General features: G+C 40.1%; 1 protein-coding gene across 1 annotated transcript in view; it reads right to left on the reverse strand.

Moving 5' to 3' along the window:
- prkci (protein kinase C, iota) overlaps window positions 1-16,920 on the reverse strand; it is a 41,981-nt gene that overhangs the window by 19,708 nt on the left and 5,353 nt on the right. Inside the window, exons 2-3 of the mRNA XM_049598098.1 lie at window positions 9,859-9,980; window positions 1,877-1,966 (exon numbers count right to left, since the gene is read on the reverse strand). Of these exons, the coding sequence (XP_049454055.1) occupies window positions 1,877-1,966; window positions 9,859-9,980 (212 nt within the window). The remainder of the gene's footprint in view (window positions 1-1,876; window positions 1,967-9,858; window positions 9,981-16,920) is intronic.

Consider the following 16,920-nt stretch of genomic DNA (forward strand, 5'->3'; position numbering starts at 1 on the left):
GATGTGAAGTAGCTCAAGGGCGCATAGACAGACGTCAACAGCGGATGTAATGCTGTTTTTACAGGTCAGTGCAGCATTAACTGTGTGTTTGATGCTTTTTTGTTATGTGCAGTTTCTAGCCATCTGTTTCCAGATTTAAACAGGCACATAAATGCATAGAGAAACCTTAAAAAAGGACAAGAACATAAAAACAAACAGCATAAGGTTGTCATCAAACCCACAGAATTTTAGATGGGTAGAAAACCAAATCTAAATACGTACTCTACATTTTTGTGGCAAGACACCATGCGAGAAAAAGCCATTTCCCAAAATCCCGTTCAAACCATTTTCAGACAAATAAACAGTTCTAGAAATAAATCAAATCTAAATGTCTATTTTGCACTATTGCTGGACTGTGCTGATCAGGTTTCCTACATACCATTTATTTCCAGAATGACCAGGAGTCTGTACCACAAAGTGAGATTAGTGGGTTACCGGCTATCTTTGGGTTTAACTCAAGTCCCTCAGTGCAATGAAACTGAGAGATCACCATGGTAACCCATGCTGTACAACTAACCTGCTCTGATCTTAAATCATGTTAGGCTTTTCCAAGATTGAGATATGACATATATGGCTCTCTCTGTCATTTTAAAACTCAAGTGTGGAGCCTGCCATCACTCCCGAATTGATCATTTTAAAATACACAGAGAAACAGTACATTACACCTAAAATAATGTCAATCCTAGATATTTTTCTGGTTCTGTTTAGGTACTGTTGAGATTAGTTTACATTTATGATGATTGGAGTCAGGTGTCAAGGCCTTTGCACGCCAAATAGGTATTTTTTTTGTATGCATATTTTTAATCCATCAACTGATAGAAATTGTTACACACAGAAAACTTGCACACTGAGTCCAATGCCTTTTCTTGTTCTATTCATTGCAAAAATTCGCAGTACAAGACAAAGACTAATTTGCTCCCTTGCTTCTCTCAACTTGACTCTGCCCGAGTGTTGCATCTGACAGTGTGTCTATCTAAAGGGGTTAAACTTTCCTCCCTCTCTGTCTGTGTCTTCATCCTCGATTTCACCCACCTCGTCACCATCATACACCTGAATGTTACTAGCTGACCTGTTAAAGGTAAGGTGTCAGAGTTATGACAAGATGCCGTTCCTGTCTCTCGTTGCGGATATAGCTATGTGAACCAGTGGTAACTCCACGTTTTCTTTACTGCTTCTTGGCAACACAACTCTCTAAAGGCTTTTGATGGATGTGAAAAAATCTAACCTGAATGACCGAAAAAAGCGAAGTCGGACTGTAAACATGATTGACACGACATATGGTTGTATTTATTTTTAAACGTGACAATTTCAGACAAAAAACATGGACTTGTTGTGCAGAGGCCTTAGAGCAGGTGTTTAGTTTCATTATATGTCTATGAAAAGTAAGTGAAAAAAACTTTTTATCTATAGTATATAATAAAACGTCTTACTACTTGGTACTTCAGTACAAAACAAAAAATGAACTTCATGTTACACTGTGCCAAAGCAATATGATGTATTTTATCTAAAACGGTGTGAAGATTAAATGTATTTGACTTTGTAACAAGATGTTTTTAAATTACATGACAACATTTAGCATGAATACCTTGATAATAGTCGTAGAGACTAATTACTAATACTGGCAGGCAGTTCATGGCTAAAGCTCAACAGAGAGGTGAGTGGACTATTTGTAGAGCAGAAAAGTTTGAAGATAACAGGCTTCTAACCTGGACTTCTTACTGACCAAGCACCTGGTGTGAATCGACAACTGACAGTGTACGAGAATATCTTGTGTGAAATCCTGAGAGTATTTATGGTATGATTTCATACAGCCTGTGTGAACAGTGGTAAGGCTCACCGTGGATAATAAGCTCCGAGTCTTTGTTGACTTCGTAGAGACGCAGTGCTTCTTCCAGCTCCAGCTGAGATGACACAGTGCAGGGGTCACCTAGGAGCAGAGGAGAGACAAGATGTCATTTACCATGTTATAAAAAGACACCAGGCTACTCGGAGAAATCACGTTGGAAAGACAAGAATTTTTTTAAATCCTCTGACTTTGGTCCTACATTTACTGATTACTAGCATTACTCGTCTTCAATAGTATACTACTGAGACACTGCAGCTTGAAGACAATAATCTAATGTTAGAGCATCTGGATGGACAGCACAGTAAAAGGAGAGGCTTTGCAGAGAGAGTGTTGACAGTTTTTGCTAACCGTGTGTGCACGACTCTGTAGATGAGTGGATTAGTAGATGAGTATGCCTTAATGTTTGGCCTTACTGTGCCACATTTGACATCACAAACACACAAGAAAACAAGGTCAGTAAACAGTAAAGCAGCATGGCGGCCAGTGAAAATATTAAGTTGGTCACCTCTTTTTTATATCTCTTTCTTACTCAGTCTTTCTCAAACTCAGTGCCGAACTAGATTTTGAATGATATTTGAGTGCTGCTTGGACAAAGATGGATGGTATTTTGTGGGGCTCAAATTAGCACGTACACCTGGGTGTCAAATTTCCATCACTGCCGATCAAAGTCGCCTGAAGCTGGAGCTGATCAAATACCCCTGACTCCTGCCGAATCATTTGTCCCGAGAGTGAATGCCGATAGGGCTTAAGCTATCTGAGATACAAGTAGAGCTGTAATAATTAGTTGATCAAATGATTAGTTGATTGGTTAAAGGTTTCAAAGTAAACATTTTAAGCAAAAATGCAAAACATTTGCTAATTATAGCAACTTAAATGTGAGGATTTGATGCTTTTCTTTGTCATACATGATAGTCAACTAAAAGTCTTTGGGTTTTGGGGAGTATATTGGACAAAACAAGACATCTGAAGACGTCACTTTGCACTCTGATTCTTCACTTTTCAAGAAAATAATTGCCATGTATTTGAAGAAGGACACACCGCTACAGGTACAAAAAAACTTTCTTTTCATTTCTCTACACTGCTGCCACATTGACACATGACCTGTCTTATGTTTTTGTCAGAATAGCTAACAATCAAAGACATTTTGTGCTCTTTATTTGGTGGTTGTATTAACGCACACTTTTAGCACTTCATATTTTTTCACTTTTATGAATTTAACAGCTCCCATCCTTTTTATATTTGTATTATGAAGGTTTTATCTTTCACATGCATACATGTAAAAAAAAAAAATTTAAGAGATCAGGTAATGGCAGGAAATCGACAATGGCCAGGTTACTTTTAATTGCACAGAACAACAAGACAAAGTACAGATAATGAACTGACACATATTACTGGAGTTACGAGAGCTAACAGATGTGAGTGTAAAAGGTGAGTCATACAGTAGGGCAGCATGACATTTAAAAAACCAACATCTTTTACTATTGTAGGTGTTATATGAATTGTAATAAATGAACTTTCAGTAAACATTGAATAGAGTGTAAGACAGTGGTGGGGAACTTCCGGCCTCCAGGCCGTATACGGCCCGCGAGGCCATTTGAACTGGCCCGCAACGCAATAAAATTGTTACATTTTGTACTAGTATGAATTAAAAATAACCCCAAAAAAACAAACAAAAAAAAAAAAAAACCAGGCAAACAATGACCGACAACCATTAGTTTTCTGAAATAAAACAGACTGTTATAAATGTCCGAGTCAATGTCAGGGTCAGTGAACACAGCATGTGATTTAACTACGTAACTTTGTGTGTTGACACTAGAGCGCGCAATGTTGACTAGTGATGAATCATGGCGACTGTCAAGAAAAGGAAGGTAGATGCAGAATGCCGCGTATTCCAGGAAAAATGGACAAACGATTTTTTGTTTGTTGAAGTGAAAGGCAAGCCAGTGTGCCTAGTTTGTGGCGAGGCGCTGGCAGTGATGAAAAAGGCCAATCTTAAGCGCCATTACAGCTCGAAACATGCTAAACTCGGCGAGTTGAAAGGACAAATGCGTGTGGATAAAATCAACGCTCTTCGTCGGAGTTTGGGTGCCCAGCAAGCAGCTTTCACAAGACCACAGGCTGATGGAGAGAATGTTACGCATGCAAGTTTTGTGGTGAGTGAAATAATAGCCAAGAAGCTGAAACCTCATGCTGAAGGAGAGTTTGTGAAGGAGTGTCTCGTCGCCGCCGCGGAGCTGCTCGCGCCCGACAAAGTGAAATTATTTCAAAGTGTCAGTTTGTCTCGAAGAACCGTTGCAGACAGGATTACAGATATGGCACAAGACATTGAAAAAACACTGAAGGGCACTGCAAGAGACTTTGAGTATTTTTCTCTGGCCTGTGATGAGACAACAGACATCACAAACACAGCGCAGCTTGCCATTTTTGTGCGTGGGATTACGGCCGAGTTTGAGACGAAGGAGGAGTTGCTGTCTTTGCAAGCCATGCATGGCTGTACCAAAGGTGAGGATTTGTTCACTCAAGTTGTTGTGGCCATGAACAATTTTGAACTGCCATATGAGAAGCTGAGCAGCATCGCTACTGATAGAGCACCCGCAATGGTTGGTGCGCAAAAAGGATTAACTGCATTAGTCAAAAAAGAAATGAGCCATCTGAATCTGGATCCAAGTGATTTAGTTGTATGTCACTGTATCATACATCAAGAGAATCTGTGTGCACATTCCCTGAAGCTTAACAACGTGATGAAAACCGTCGTGTCCACCATAAACTTCATCAAAAGCAGAGGGCTAAACAACCGCCAGTTCAAGGAGCTACTCAGCGAGCTCGAGTCAGAGTACGGTGGTCTGGTTTATCATTGTGAAGTGCGATGGCTGAGTCGTGCAAATATGGTCGCACGGTTTTATACACTGCGGGAAGAAGTCAAACAGTTCATGGAGATGAAGGGGAAACCTGTCCTGGAGCTCAGTGATGGCAAGTGGCTCAGTGATTTGGCCTTCAAGGTGGACATCACCAAGCACCTGTCAGAGTTAAACATCAAACTGCAATGTCCCAACCAGCTGATCAGCTCCCTGCTTTCAAATGTGAAATCATTTGAAGTGAAGTTAAGGCTGTGGCAAGGACAACTGGAAAGGGGAAACACTGTGCACTTTCCCACTCTGCAAGAACAAAAGCCTGATGGTACGACTGAATATGCTGGTGAGTGTGCAAAACTCATTCAGGCATTTGATGAGAGGTTTCATGATGTGAAAAATATACAAAAAGAACTGGACATGTTTGCTACGCCGTTCAATGTGCAACCAGCTGATGTGCCAGACAACGTCCAAATGGAAATAATTGAGCTGCAAAGCAACAACGAGCTCAAAGCTAAGTACAACAACAACAGTTCTTTTCAAAACTGACTAGTTGACTGACTACCACTCAAGACTGAGTGACCCAAACTTGGAGAACCAGCTTCGAGTAGCATCATAATCACTGCCAGCTGACATCAGACACCTCGCCAAAGACAAACAGTTCCAGCCATTGCATTAGGTGAGTATGACGTGTAGAAATACAGCAATCTTGAGGCTCAGTAACACAGTGGTTATAGACATGTCTTTTTTTTTTTTTCATCTCTGGTCACGTGTTCATAATAGTAATATGGCCCTTGGAGGACTTTATAAAAATTGATATGGCCCTTGATATGAAAAAGGTTGCCCACCCCTGGTGTAGGAGAACACACTGAAGCAGTCGATGCTGCCATTTAAAATAGTTCCTTTTAATTGTACAGGCATATCTGCACAGTGATCAATCTAAGTCAATAATTAAAATACCACTCTAGAGATCAGATCTAATTATTTCCTTATCAGTAGCAGTTAGAGTCGGGTGTTGGCATGACACATGAAGAGAGGCAGTGTGAGCCGACACAGAGGCCACCGACTCTATTCTTAGTGCACTATTTAACTAATCACCACTACAAACCACTGACTTTATAAATAGCTTGAGAACAGAAACTATGACACACGGTGTGTGTTTAGAAATCTGCTGTTGGGGGTTGACAGAGAACTAGAACTGGTGGGTGGACTGGTGGGTGGACTGAGATTACAATCACGTCTGGTCTTTACTGAAAGTTTTGGTTTCAGGAAGTATCATTAAGAGTGTGAGTGCTTGAGTCCATGTATGGTACGGAGAAAATACAAACAGGAACAGAGACAAATTATTTACCGTACACTTAAACTAGAATTACCGCCTCGCTGTTGTATGCCTCCACGCACCAGTCAGGTTTCTCTCACAGTTTACATTCATGTCTGTGAAAACATGGATGCTTCACACACATCCTCAACCCAGCAGCACAGAAGATCCATAAAATCAGCACAGTTTCAAGGTAGGCACTAAAGATTAGTGTCGCCAATTCAGGATCTGAACCATTGTCTGCCCTTCTGTTTCTGAGTTATGACATAAAGTGATGGCCAGGAAAGTGTTTTTGCAGAACATTATGATGTCACAGTGAAGTTGTCCTTTGACTTATTGGATATAAAATATACCACTTCATAAAGCTTACAATGACCTTGACCTTTGACCACCAGAATCTAATCAGATCATGGTTGAGTCCAAGTGAACTTGTGCGCCAAATTTGAAGAAATTTCCTCAAGACATTCATCAGAAATCATGTTCCCAAGAATGAGACAGATACAAGGTCATGTTGATCTTGACCACAAAAATCTATTCATTTGAGCGTTGAGTCCAAGAAGAGGTTTGTGCCAATTTTTTTTTTAAAAATCCCCCAAGGTATTACTGAGATATCATGTTCACAAGAATGAGACAGGCAAGGTCACAGTGACCCTGACCTTTGACCACCACATTCTAATCGGTTAATTCTTGAGTCCAAGTGGGTGTTCAAATTTGAGGAAACTCCCTCAAAGACTTCTTGAGATGTCATGTTCACAAGACTGAGATGGAAGCAAAGTCATACTGACCTTGACTTTGACCACCAAAATCTAAGCAGTTCACCTTGAGTCCAAGTGGACATTTGTGCCAAATTTGAAGCGGCACAGAGGCATAAAAAGTACTGACAGGGATGAATCACTCACCAATCTTCACATCAGTAAGTTCAGTAAGCTTTTTCCACTACATGTTCAAGCACTTTCCTCCTAACTTTTCAGTCTGCAAACAAGATTTTAATTCTATTTTTTTCCTGGTGTGGTTTGGTTTGTGGTGAGGGAGCACATTGCGCTCATGAGTACCATTTTAAAGATGGTGTTTTGGATTAGAGCCTGACTGATTAAGGACTTTTAAGGCTGCTAAATATACTAAAATTTAAGAGTTTTAAAAATCTGACAACAATAAACTTACCAAAATTCATTTTGTTACATCAACACAGGAACACTTTTGATTAAAGAAGCTATATGTAAGAAATCAAAAGCAAATTTCTAACACTTTCTACCTGTAACTGTTAGAGCTTATACGTGAGCAGAAGGTGTCTCATGTCGCCTGCTCCTTTGTGTGTGCATATAGATGGGAAAAAACCTAAAAGACCAGTTAATAAGTTGGACTGTTGATTGTAATTGGGGTCTGAAATGAAGTGGAAGCAGACAAGGCACCAAACAAATCAAATGTTGCGTCACATGTTGGGAATTATAATATAAGAGTTAAAGGAGCTATATGTAAGAAATCTAAAGCAAATAGTCATAAAATCCTCCTAATATGTCAGAGAGACTAAGGAATAATGTTCAAATAACATATTGATCTCACCGACAACAATAGTACAGCCAGAATATTCACATTTTAAAAAAACAATTTACGGTCCTCAAATCATGTTTATATTTTGAATTTGTGTTTTGGCCTGTTGCGCCACCCACCACCGTCTACCAGTCACGCAGTCAGTAGAGTCTCAGCATCAGTTACAGTTATGACTGAGCTACAATGGCTGACGGTGCGACTAAACCCAAACGACCTCGTTATGATTCCCAAAAACGCCAAGACAAAACTCGAGGCAAAGCGAGGGTCTATAAAGGAGATGCTTTCGAACGGTGGAGACGGTTGAAAGTGGAGAAGAATTTGAAATCGGATGTCAAAGTGGCTACTCTTATCCTTGACAGGTAAGCTTTAGCCAAAGTTGGCTAACTAGCATCATAGCTAGACGGGGATGGACATTTTGAATACTTTCAACTGTTCATTCATTTTCAATCATACATTGTAGCCCGTGTGCAGGTGGGTCATCAACCCGACTGATTTTTTTTTGAGAAACAAACGTTAGCAGCACAGCAAGCAGCATTAGCAGTGTCCCGGTAAATAGCATTAGCAGCTGACTCCTGCTCCGCTGTATCCCGGCAGCAGTGTTAGCAGCAGAGAAGCCAGACTTGCTCGAACGGTCCACTGGAAAACCGAAGATCAAGGACGCGGCAACGCAGCCCGTGGAGGGGGAGGGGGGCGGACAAGACTCTCGGCAGTATTTTGAATTTGAGTGCAGTAACCGTTTTGGCCACATTCTTACATACGGTGCCTTTAAGAAAGTTTTCTGGCCAAACACTTTACATTTGAAAAATGAACTATTAAATGAAGCTGATTTCTAAATTACCTCAACATCTTTGACATTTCTGTGCTATGGATAGGTACAAGTAACAGATTAATTAAGCATCAGACACAAACTTGCTTGATATTTCTTTTTCCAATTTTGTCCTTTTTTTTAACATTAAGTATACAATGATTGTGTACATATAGAAAAGGATGCTGCCTTTGCACTGAAATTACTGGATGCTGGCTACCACTGATCCTGATTGCACACATCACTGTCATCTTTACCAAGGGTGGCATGCCACATTGGCTGTGAGACACGACCGGCATTGGTTTTTATCTATAAAGCCTTGATACAGAAGCTCCCACCCTATATTTCGTCCCTTTTACCTCTGAGATCACATAATCTTGGCACTTGCTCACAGAATAGGTTGTTGCTCCACTTTCCCTTAATCAAAACTACAGTAGAAAAAAAGTCTTGTTGTCTGTTGATTTTTAACTTAGTCTAGGGTGCTTACTGAATGTTTTGGACTTCTGTCTCTGTTCATGCTCGACATTATTGAAAATAAGGATCACCCTCTATTGATTCCCCAAGTCTTTAAGGTTTGAAATACATGCATGTTTGGAAAAAAACATGTCGCCAGTTAATTTTGTGTCAACTGACTTCTCGATTAATTGTTTTGGCTGATTGGTGGGCTCTACTTTACTCTACTAGTCTCCCTGTGGAACATACAGTTAAAATGTTAGAAGTTATTGATTGTGTTTATATTAATTATAACTGAACTTTTTATAACAAATGGAGAAAAGCTAAAGTAAATGCAGCATTCCTGTCATACAAAAATTCCTCTGTAATGAGACCTGTTGACGGTATTTCCCACCTTTAAACCAGGGTTACAGAAGTATGAATAATTACCCATGTACATTCTCTAATTACCATGATAACAACTTGAGATCACATTGTGGAGCTATATGCTTGTGGTTTCCATGGATGGGGCAGCAGGAGACACAGCTAGTGTAGTTCATTATGACCATCAAGCAGCTTTTCTTTCTCAGACAGGCTAATGACTCCAGTGATTCTATGTGGGTGGCTACCAGTGGGAGCTGCTCTGAGTCTAATGAGTTTGGTCAAGCTGACCTTATCCTGAGCAGAGCGGTCTGACGGCTCCATCTTTCCTATGACACTATTACTGCCGCCTGACTAACTGACTGACAACAAGGTATTGAGCTGTACCCTCTCTCGGCTGACAAGAAAAAGACTGAGCCTTACAGTAAGTGTATGTGTTCATATAAGCATGTGTTCATATTAACACATCGCACTGCTACATGCTGGCAGATGCTGCCGGTGGCCTCTAAATCTGTTTAATCTTGATGATGTCACATGTGACCATGATTTGATTTTTGTTTTGTAAATAATTTTGGCTGGTCTCCTATGCCTCCTCTTGAAGCACAGATGGGGAGAAGCAGTAAAGGATGGAGAGACGCACCTTCCTCGTCTATCCACTTCATGGTGAAGAGCTGGTCATTGTCCATGGAGCACATGTCCTTCACCTCGCCATACAGACCCTCGTATGAGATGGACGGCTCAAAATGAGTGATCATGATGTCCCTGCAGAGAAAACAAATGTAGATCAAGTATTTCATTTGACTTTTCGCAATCACTCTGGATACACAGACCCAATGCGTGGAACTGTGTTGCATATCAGTCACATTCCTTCAGTCACGAGTCACTGGTTCAGTTTCATCAATGCTTCATAAGACCAACAGCAAACCCTGTTACACGCTATATGTAAACAGGTTCGGCAAAGAATGGCGGCACTGGTATCAAATCAGTACTTGGCAGATACCAAAAGCTGAGGTAAGGGAACTGGCACAAAGAGAGAAAAAAATCAGATCATCACTGATACCAGGGGCAAAAAAAAATGAGCACATCACAAATTTGTTGTACGAATGTTAAAGCAACAAATGCCATGCCAAACATATGAAGTGTTTGTTTTTAGACAGGGAATTCATTATTTTTCATAGTCTATGGCGGAGGATATTGAGGAGCTTCTAGGGCTGAACAATTAATCGTAACTTTATCAATATCACAATATGGCCCACTGGAGATGCATTATTTGTCAAAGATGTGTCAAAATACCTTTTTAAATTAAATATTGCACAGACGTCCAGGCCCACCTATCATAGTCTACAGACTACAGAAAGAAAAGATCTTTGTTTGGTACAGATCACCCCAAAAATCATACCATAATCATTTTAATATGATTTTGAATGAAAATGAGAATGACATAAAAATTTGTGTTCCCTCTGTTATATTATCGCAACTGCTATATCATTAAAAAAAATCACAATTAGGTATTTCTTCCAAAACTGTTCAGCCCTAGAAGTGACTTTTTTTAAGCATACAATTTAACATTCACAAACAACATACAGATTTTACGTAAAAATCTTTATTCTTCCCAAAATTTCATGTGTTTCCCTCAACAAAAACAGTGTCTGGTTTTTAATCTGAAGTAGTGTTCAAAAACCAAATATCAATTTACTGATTATGAATATTTAAAAAGGTGTTAACGCCTATTTTCTGCAGTATCGACACATGGTACCAGCTGCAGTTTCTCACTCACTCTTACTGTTAATGTTTACTGAAGTCATCCTGCTAGTTTGCTGCTACTAACCAAAAAAGGAAAAGTCCTTGTTATATTCATCTTTTAATAAAAAATAAATGTAATTGTATGCCCTTAATGTCAACGTTCATGGTACTGAAAATGGTCTCGAAAAATCAGCATGTTTCAAGGTATTGTATCGAAGGTAGAAATTCTAGTATGATGACAAGACAAATTTTAATTAGTGAAATAGACTGTCAGGCAACTAATAATGAAGACACACTCCATAAACACCTAAACATACTAATTAAATATTGTTAACAGGGCTGCAACTGCTTAATATTTTCATTATTGATTAGTTTACAAAATGTCATATGCCAATTACAATTTCCCATACGCTAAGGTTACATGTTTAAAATTCAGACAGACATTCGATTCACAATTACGTTAATTTAAACACAATAGGCACCAAGCCAGAAGACTATTTAGTATTTTTGTTTGACAACTAAGTTAATCCATTAATTGCTAATGTTAGACATTAACACCAAACACTCTGTTTCTGTTGCACTCAAAGAAAAACTGGAGAGCACCAGACTTTTGATGGAGAGAAAAAGAGGTGAGAAAGCGTCTTTTTCCCCCCAAACGCTGCTGTGTGTGAGTCACAGTCTCGCAGTCTGTCACATTTATGTGTGCATTCATCTGTACAGCACGACTGTGGGTGTGAGAAAGAAAGCAAAGAAAAAAACAGAGCGAGAAAGACTGAGAAAAGAGTGAGTGAGAGAGCCACACACACTATAGCCGAATGAATCACAAGCGACTGTAGTTGTAGTTGTATTGTGACCGCTTTGGTTACTGTCCACCGCTGCACTTCATCACTTCCTGGGAAGCAGTCAAAACACTTGACTTGCTGCTCTTAATCAACAAGTACATCACTCTCTGCCTCTGCAGTTCACAAATGCAGTCAAACATTATGGTGAGCCATGAGAGAGGAAGGAGCGCAGTGGTGGGTGAGCGGGAGCATCTATCTCTGTAGGTGGGATCATCTGTCCCTCATCATTTCATGGCGGCGATACGATTGATGTTGCCTGCTTCCAGCCCCTTGGCCAGCCTCGGCAATGTTTACAACTCAGAGATGGGGGATGTAGATGGTACACACATTCGCTTTTACAAGTCTGCAGGCGACAGGGGTCTGAGCTCGTGTGTGAGGAGTGGGGAGACAGAATGGGCTAAAACAAAGGGGATAAGCCTGGTAAAGAGGTGGAGTTGAAAAAAAGGGAAGTAAAGAGGGGGTAATGTGTAAAAGTCGCCCCACTAGCAAGGGAGTGACCCACAAGGACAAGGACCTCTTATTCCCTTTACTGCCACCGTCAAAGATGAACCCAGTTTTTCATCAACTTGAGAGCTTTACAGCAGGATGATAAAATCCCAACACATGGAGCACACAATGCACACTTTGAAGGACATCTCCTGGACAAGTCCAAGGACAGTGTATAGGATGTAAGGTCACTGTAAGGTCAGTTATTGCCAGGAGCAAATACGCACAAATAGCACCAGACTGTGATTTACTGGCTGGTATTTCAGTTTCACATTTATGCGTCTGAAGAGTGCAGCTTCCTTCCGCACAGCATGTATTAAACTGTCTTGACTGAAAATCACACTTCAAGAATGAATAAAGCATTTTGAGCAAGAATAAACTGACGTAAGACTCAGACTGATGCCTCTTCCTCCTTCCTCCTTCTCTTTTCTCACCCTCTTCCTCCATCCTGCTGGTGTTAATCATTGCCTGTGGGGGCAACTCCTCTAGGACCAGTAAGGCAGCTCTACTTCCTCCTAAAGCCCTGATAACATCAGAAGATAGGCAGCGTATGAACATACACTAACACACAGTGCACTAAAGGTTCCCACGCTGTGACTGTAGACAATCCAGGTGACGTATTTATGCCAGCAGGTGACTTTAAATGCGTCACGTGTAACTGGACCTGAGCTGTGGTTGTTCATTAAACACTATATGTGTGTATACACAGTAGTTAAAGCTTAGCCACGTCTCAGGTGCCTCAAACAACATCCTCTGTGACACAGATACAAGCTCAGCTAATGGCTACAGCAGTTACAGGAAAGTGGCAGAGACTACAAAGCCATTATGAGAACCAGGAACACAACTTTCACCAAGGGTTGTTCATTGTTTTAAACCAAATCAAGTTTATTTATATAGCACTTTTAAAAACAACCACAGTTGACTGTTAACTGGAGGGCTGTACAAATGAAAGTAAACGGCACACAATTAGTGGTTTAAAGTTTTAAAAGGCACAATTACAACAGTAAATGGCAAATCTGAAACAGAAACAAAATAAAACTGGGAAGATACATATACATATCTAAAGATCATAAAATTAAAAGTACTTAGAGCAACTTAAGTTCATTGAAAACATGTTTGTCTTAAGATTTGTCTTTTAAGCGGCTTTGAATTTTCAAGCTGCCATTTCATAGGTTTTTTCTTGCTGTGTAGTAGAACTGAATCAAGAAGTCGACCAACAGAAAATAACTTGAAAACAATATTTAAAGTCATTTAATTAAGCATAAAATGCCATATATTTGCTGGTCCCAACTGCTCAGATATGAAAATTTACTGTTAAACTGAAACAACTTGGAAATCGGCAGAAATTTAATCAGCAATTAATTATATTGCTCAATCTTTCTAATCAACTTTCAAACAAATAAAGTTACAGCTGATAAAATCTGATTTGGTGTTTCTTGTCATATCTTTGAATGTGTCACTTTTGGGCTCTGGAAAATTGCTAACTATTTTATGAAAGGTTACACAAACAAAGCAGCTAATTCTGTATCATTCTAAATTCAATATCTTTTGGATAGACAGAGAATTTGGGCATTTCTCACATTTTTACGTCATTTCTTACATTACAGATACAGTTGGTGACTTATGAAAAAATAATTTTGTGTCATATCTGCTGAAACTGTCACAATATTCTGAAAGACGCACATGAAATAGTCTGCGAAACAAAAGATCATGTCCCTCCTCCTATCTAACTGCTTCTAAGGGTATTGGCTAGAATCAGTCCGCATCTCAGTTATCAACAACTAATCAGCTGATCCGGCTGGGCGGTGCTTGGTATATCCATTTAACTGTGTCCAATGTAGTGGCCGGGTCATCCACTTTCTCATTTTACAGCTAAACTGCGCACTAAAATATGTTTCTGAAAACATCTGAGGGGAGAAAGAGGAATTGCAGTAATCTTAATTCATATTTGATCGGCACGGCCTAGTTTGACTGAAATTCACGAGCAGTGAATAAAACTGTTGACAGCTGCTTTTGAGACTTCTTGGCTCTGATTGGTTGTTCTTCATTCACATACAGTTAGGCCATTAGAAACGCTACAAGGTGATAGAGCAGGCAGAGGAATATGATTTTTCACAAATTATCTGTCTTATTTAACGCTATATGAATATAGGGACAATTTCAGCAAATATGAAAACTTTGTTTTATAAAAGTTACCAACTGTAGCTTCAAATGACTAACTGAAAAAATATCCAACAAGCTTATTGATAATTAATATAATCTTGAGTTGCAGCTCTGCCTTACAGCACATTTTCTCATTTGTAATCTCAGCCCCACCGATAGAAAAGGTATAGTTTCTTGATGTGTCTTTACAAAACTAAATAATGACTAGAAATAATTAGTCAATTAATGGAAAAGTTGATCAGCAGAAAATTTACACTGGCAACAATTTTGATCATTGGTTGATAAGGTCATTTTTTAAAGGAAACAATGTCAAGAATTTTCTGGTTTCAGCTTCTCAAGTGTGATACTCTGTTGATTTTCTTGGATGTTAAATGGAATACTTCTGGGTTTTGGACTTAAGCTTGGACAAAACGGGCCATTTTAAAATGTCATCACAGATTTTGTGATAGCCTCTAATGAGCATTTTTCACTGTTTACTGACAGTTTTTAAGGCCCAAACAGATTAATCGCGACACTGCTTGTTTGTTGGAGCCCTAATGATGACTGGACCAAACTTAACTTAAGTGAAAGTGATCATATTTATCCAACTAGGCTGATTAATCTAAAGAGGAATCTAAAATTATATTCAAAACAGAGGACTTGTATTAGACAAAGGAAACTGAGCTACATGATTCCACAGGGTGACTAAGGCAGAAGGATTTTTCAGTGAGAGACTGGGAGCTCATCACTGGTGAGTAACTGGGAGGAAGCGGCATTCCACAGACCTGGCATTCCTCTGCTGTGCGCCATCCTGCAGTACAACTAAATTAAAGGAGGGGGAGGAGGTGCAGGAGGAGAGTGCTGGCCTGTGCCCCTGGTGTCTCAACTGCCGTGAGGAGGACTCTGCAGCCCCATCTGCCTAGCATGAAGCCATTCGTCACTGGTGAGCGCTCAAGCAGATAGAAGGGTGTGGGTGCCTTTCTGGGCTTCCATGAACACCTAGGACCATCCATCTCTCTGTCACTACTGCCACGCATGGGTATGCCCCCCGCAACACCTTTAAATTACCCACATGCACGCGCTCGGATATCCAGAATCACAGGCTTGCACTTCACGCTAATGTTTCAAGCAACATAAACACACTGAAGCAAATAAAGAAATGCACATGCTGATGTTGAAGTTACCAAAACATCCAACAGGTCAGGGTGACTGAGACATTGACTGCAGGATGCTGTGGTCTCCAGGCAACATGGCCCTCCTGCTGTGCTGAACAGGAGGGAGCCCCGCTCCCCACAGTACAACAGTACCAACCAAACGCGTCCCTGCTGAGCCTGAGACAAGGTCACTCGAAATGACAGAGACGTGTGGATGCAAACACTTGAGCTGTATTACACACAATTTGCAGGATGTGAAGACGCTACAGCAGACAATACATCGCATTCATGTTAGCAGCAGCTGAGACTCTGATACTCGTTAGTAAAGATGTGTGTCAGCGGATGGGTGGGTGAGGGGTGTGCGACTTCGTGGTTCAGTGCTTGAGGGGCTTTCAGAGCAAAAGTAAATGGCAAGACAAGGAACGCTTCCCATATTTTAAACAAAGCCAGGCCTTGAAGCACTGATGCAGATGGCAGAGCCTTTGAAAACGAAGAGCAACTCCTTTCAAAAGAGGAAAATATCTGAACTGCTCCGTCGAGCCGGTGTAATCCCAGTTTCCTGCCAAACAACATGCCTTACACAGGAATCCTGAAGTCAGTCAGGCGCATAAAGAAGCCTTGTGTTAGTCGGTGTTGGCAACTCTGCAAAATTATGTTTTTCCTGGTCTGACATCGTCACACATGGGCAGCGACATATAGAAATGTTTTAATTTTTGAGAAGACCTGCTACAGTATAAAGCATTTTTTGTAAGCTGTAATGTTGAGGTGAAAGTCAACTTTTTCTTCAGAAATAGACTGACAAAAAAGTTTTGAGTGACAATATTGTCGAAACAGGACTGCAGTAAGCTGACTGTAAAGAGTGTCAGAAGATCGCTGTCCTGAGCCCGCACAAACAGATTCCTTGTCCAAGTAGAAAAATATCTGACAAACACAGAAGGTGCACAGCCCCTGCTGGTCCATTCTGGTAAAACAAAATCCTTTATACAGCATATAATAACCAAAACCAAAAAATAAAATAAGCACACAAGTATTGCTGAAAGGGAATAATTACTTAGATAACAATCAGAGACTTCTTTAAAAAATTGCTCTATCTGCACATCATGTCAGAGCCAGCCTGCAGGATAAGGATCAAGGTTGAAATACGTTTTTTGATGAACTGTATTGTCTGTATAAAGCCTTATCAATTTTGGTTCCTTTGTCAGCTGTCAAAAGCAGTACATTAAAAACGCTCCATTAAAACACTTGGTGTGCATACAAAAAACTACAGAGGATGCAATATGTAACAAGCCACTAATAAAAAGATGTCAAGCAGGTTATATGTTCTTAAAGGAGAGC

Source organism: Epinephelus fuscoguttatus, linkage group LG15 (assembly GCF_011397635.1).
Source record: "Epinephelus fuscoguttatus linkage group LG15, E.fuscoguttatus.final_Chr_v1".
NCBI lineage: Eukaryota > Metazoa > Chordata > Actinopteri > Perciformes > Serranidae > Epinephelus > Epinephelus fuscoguttatus.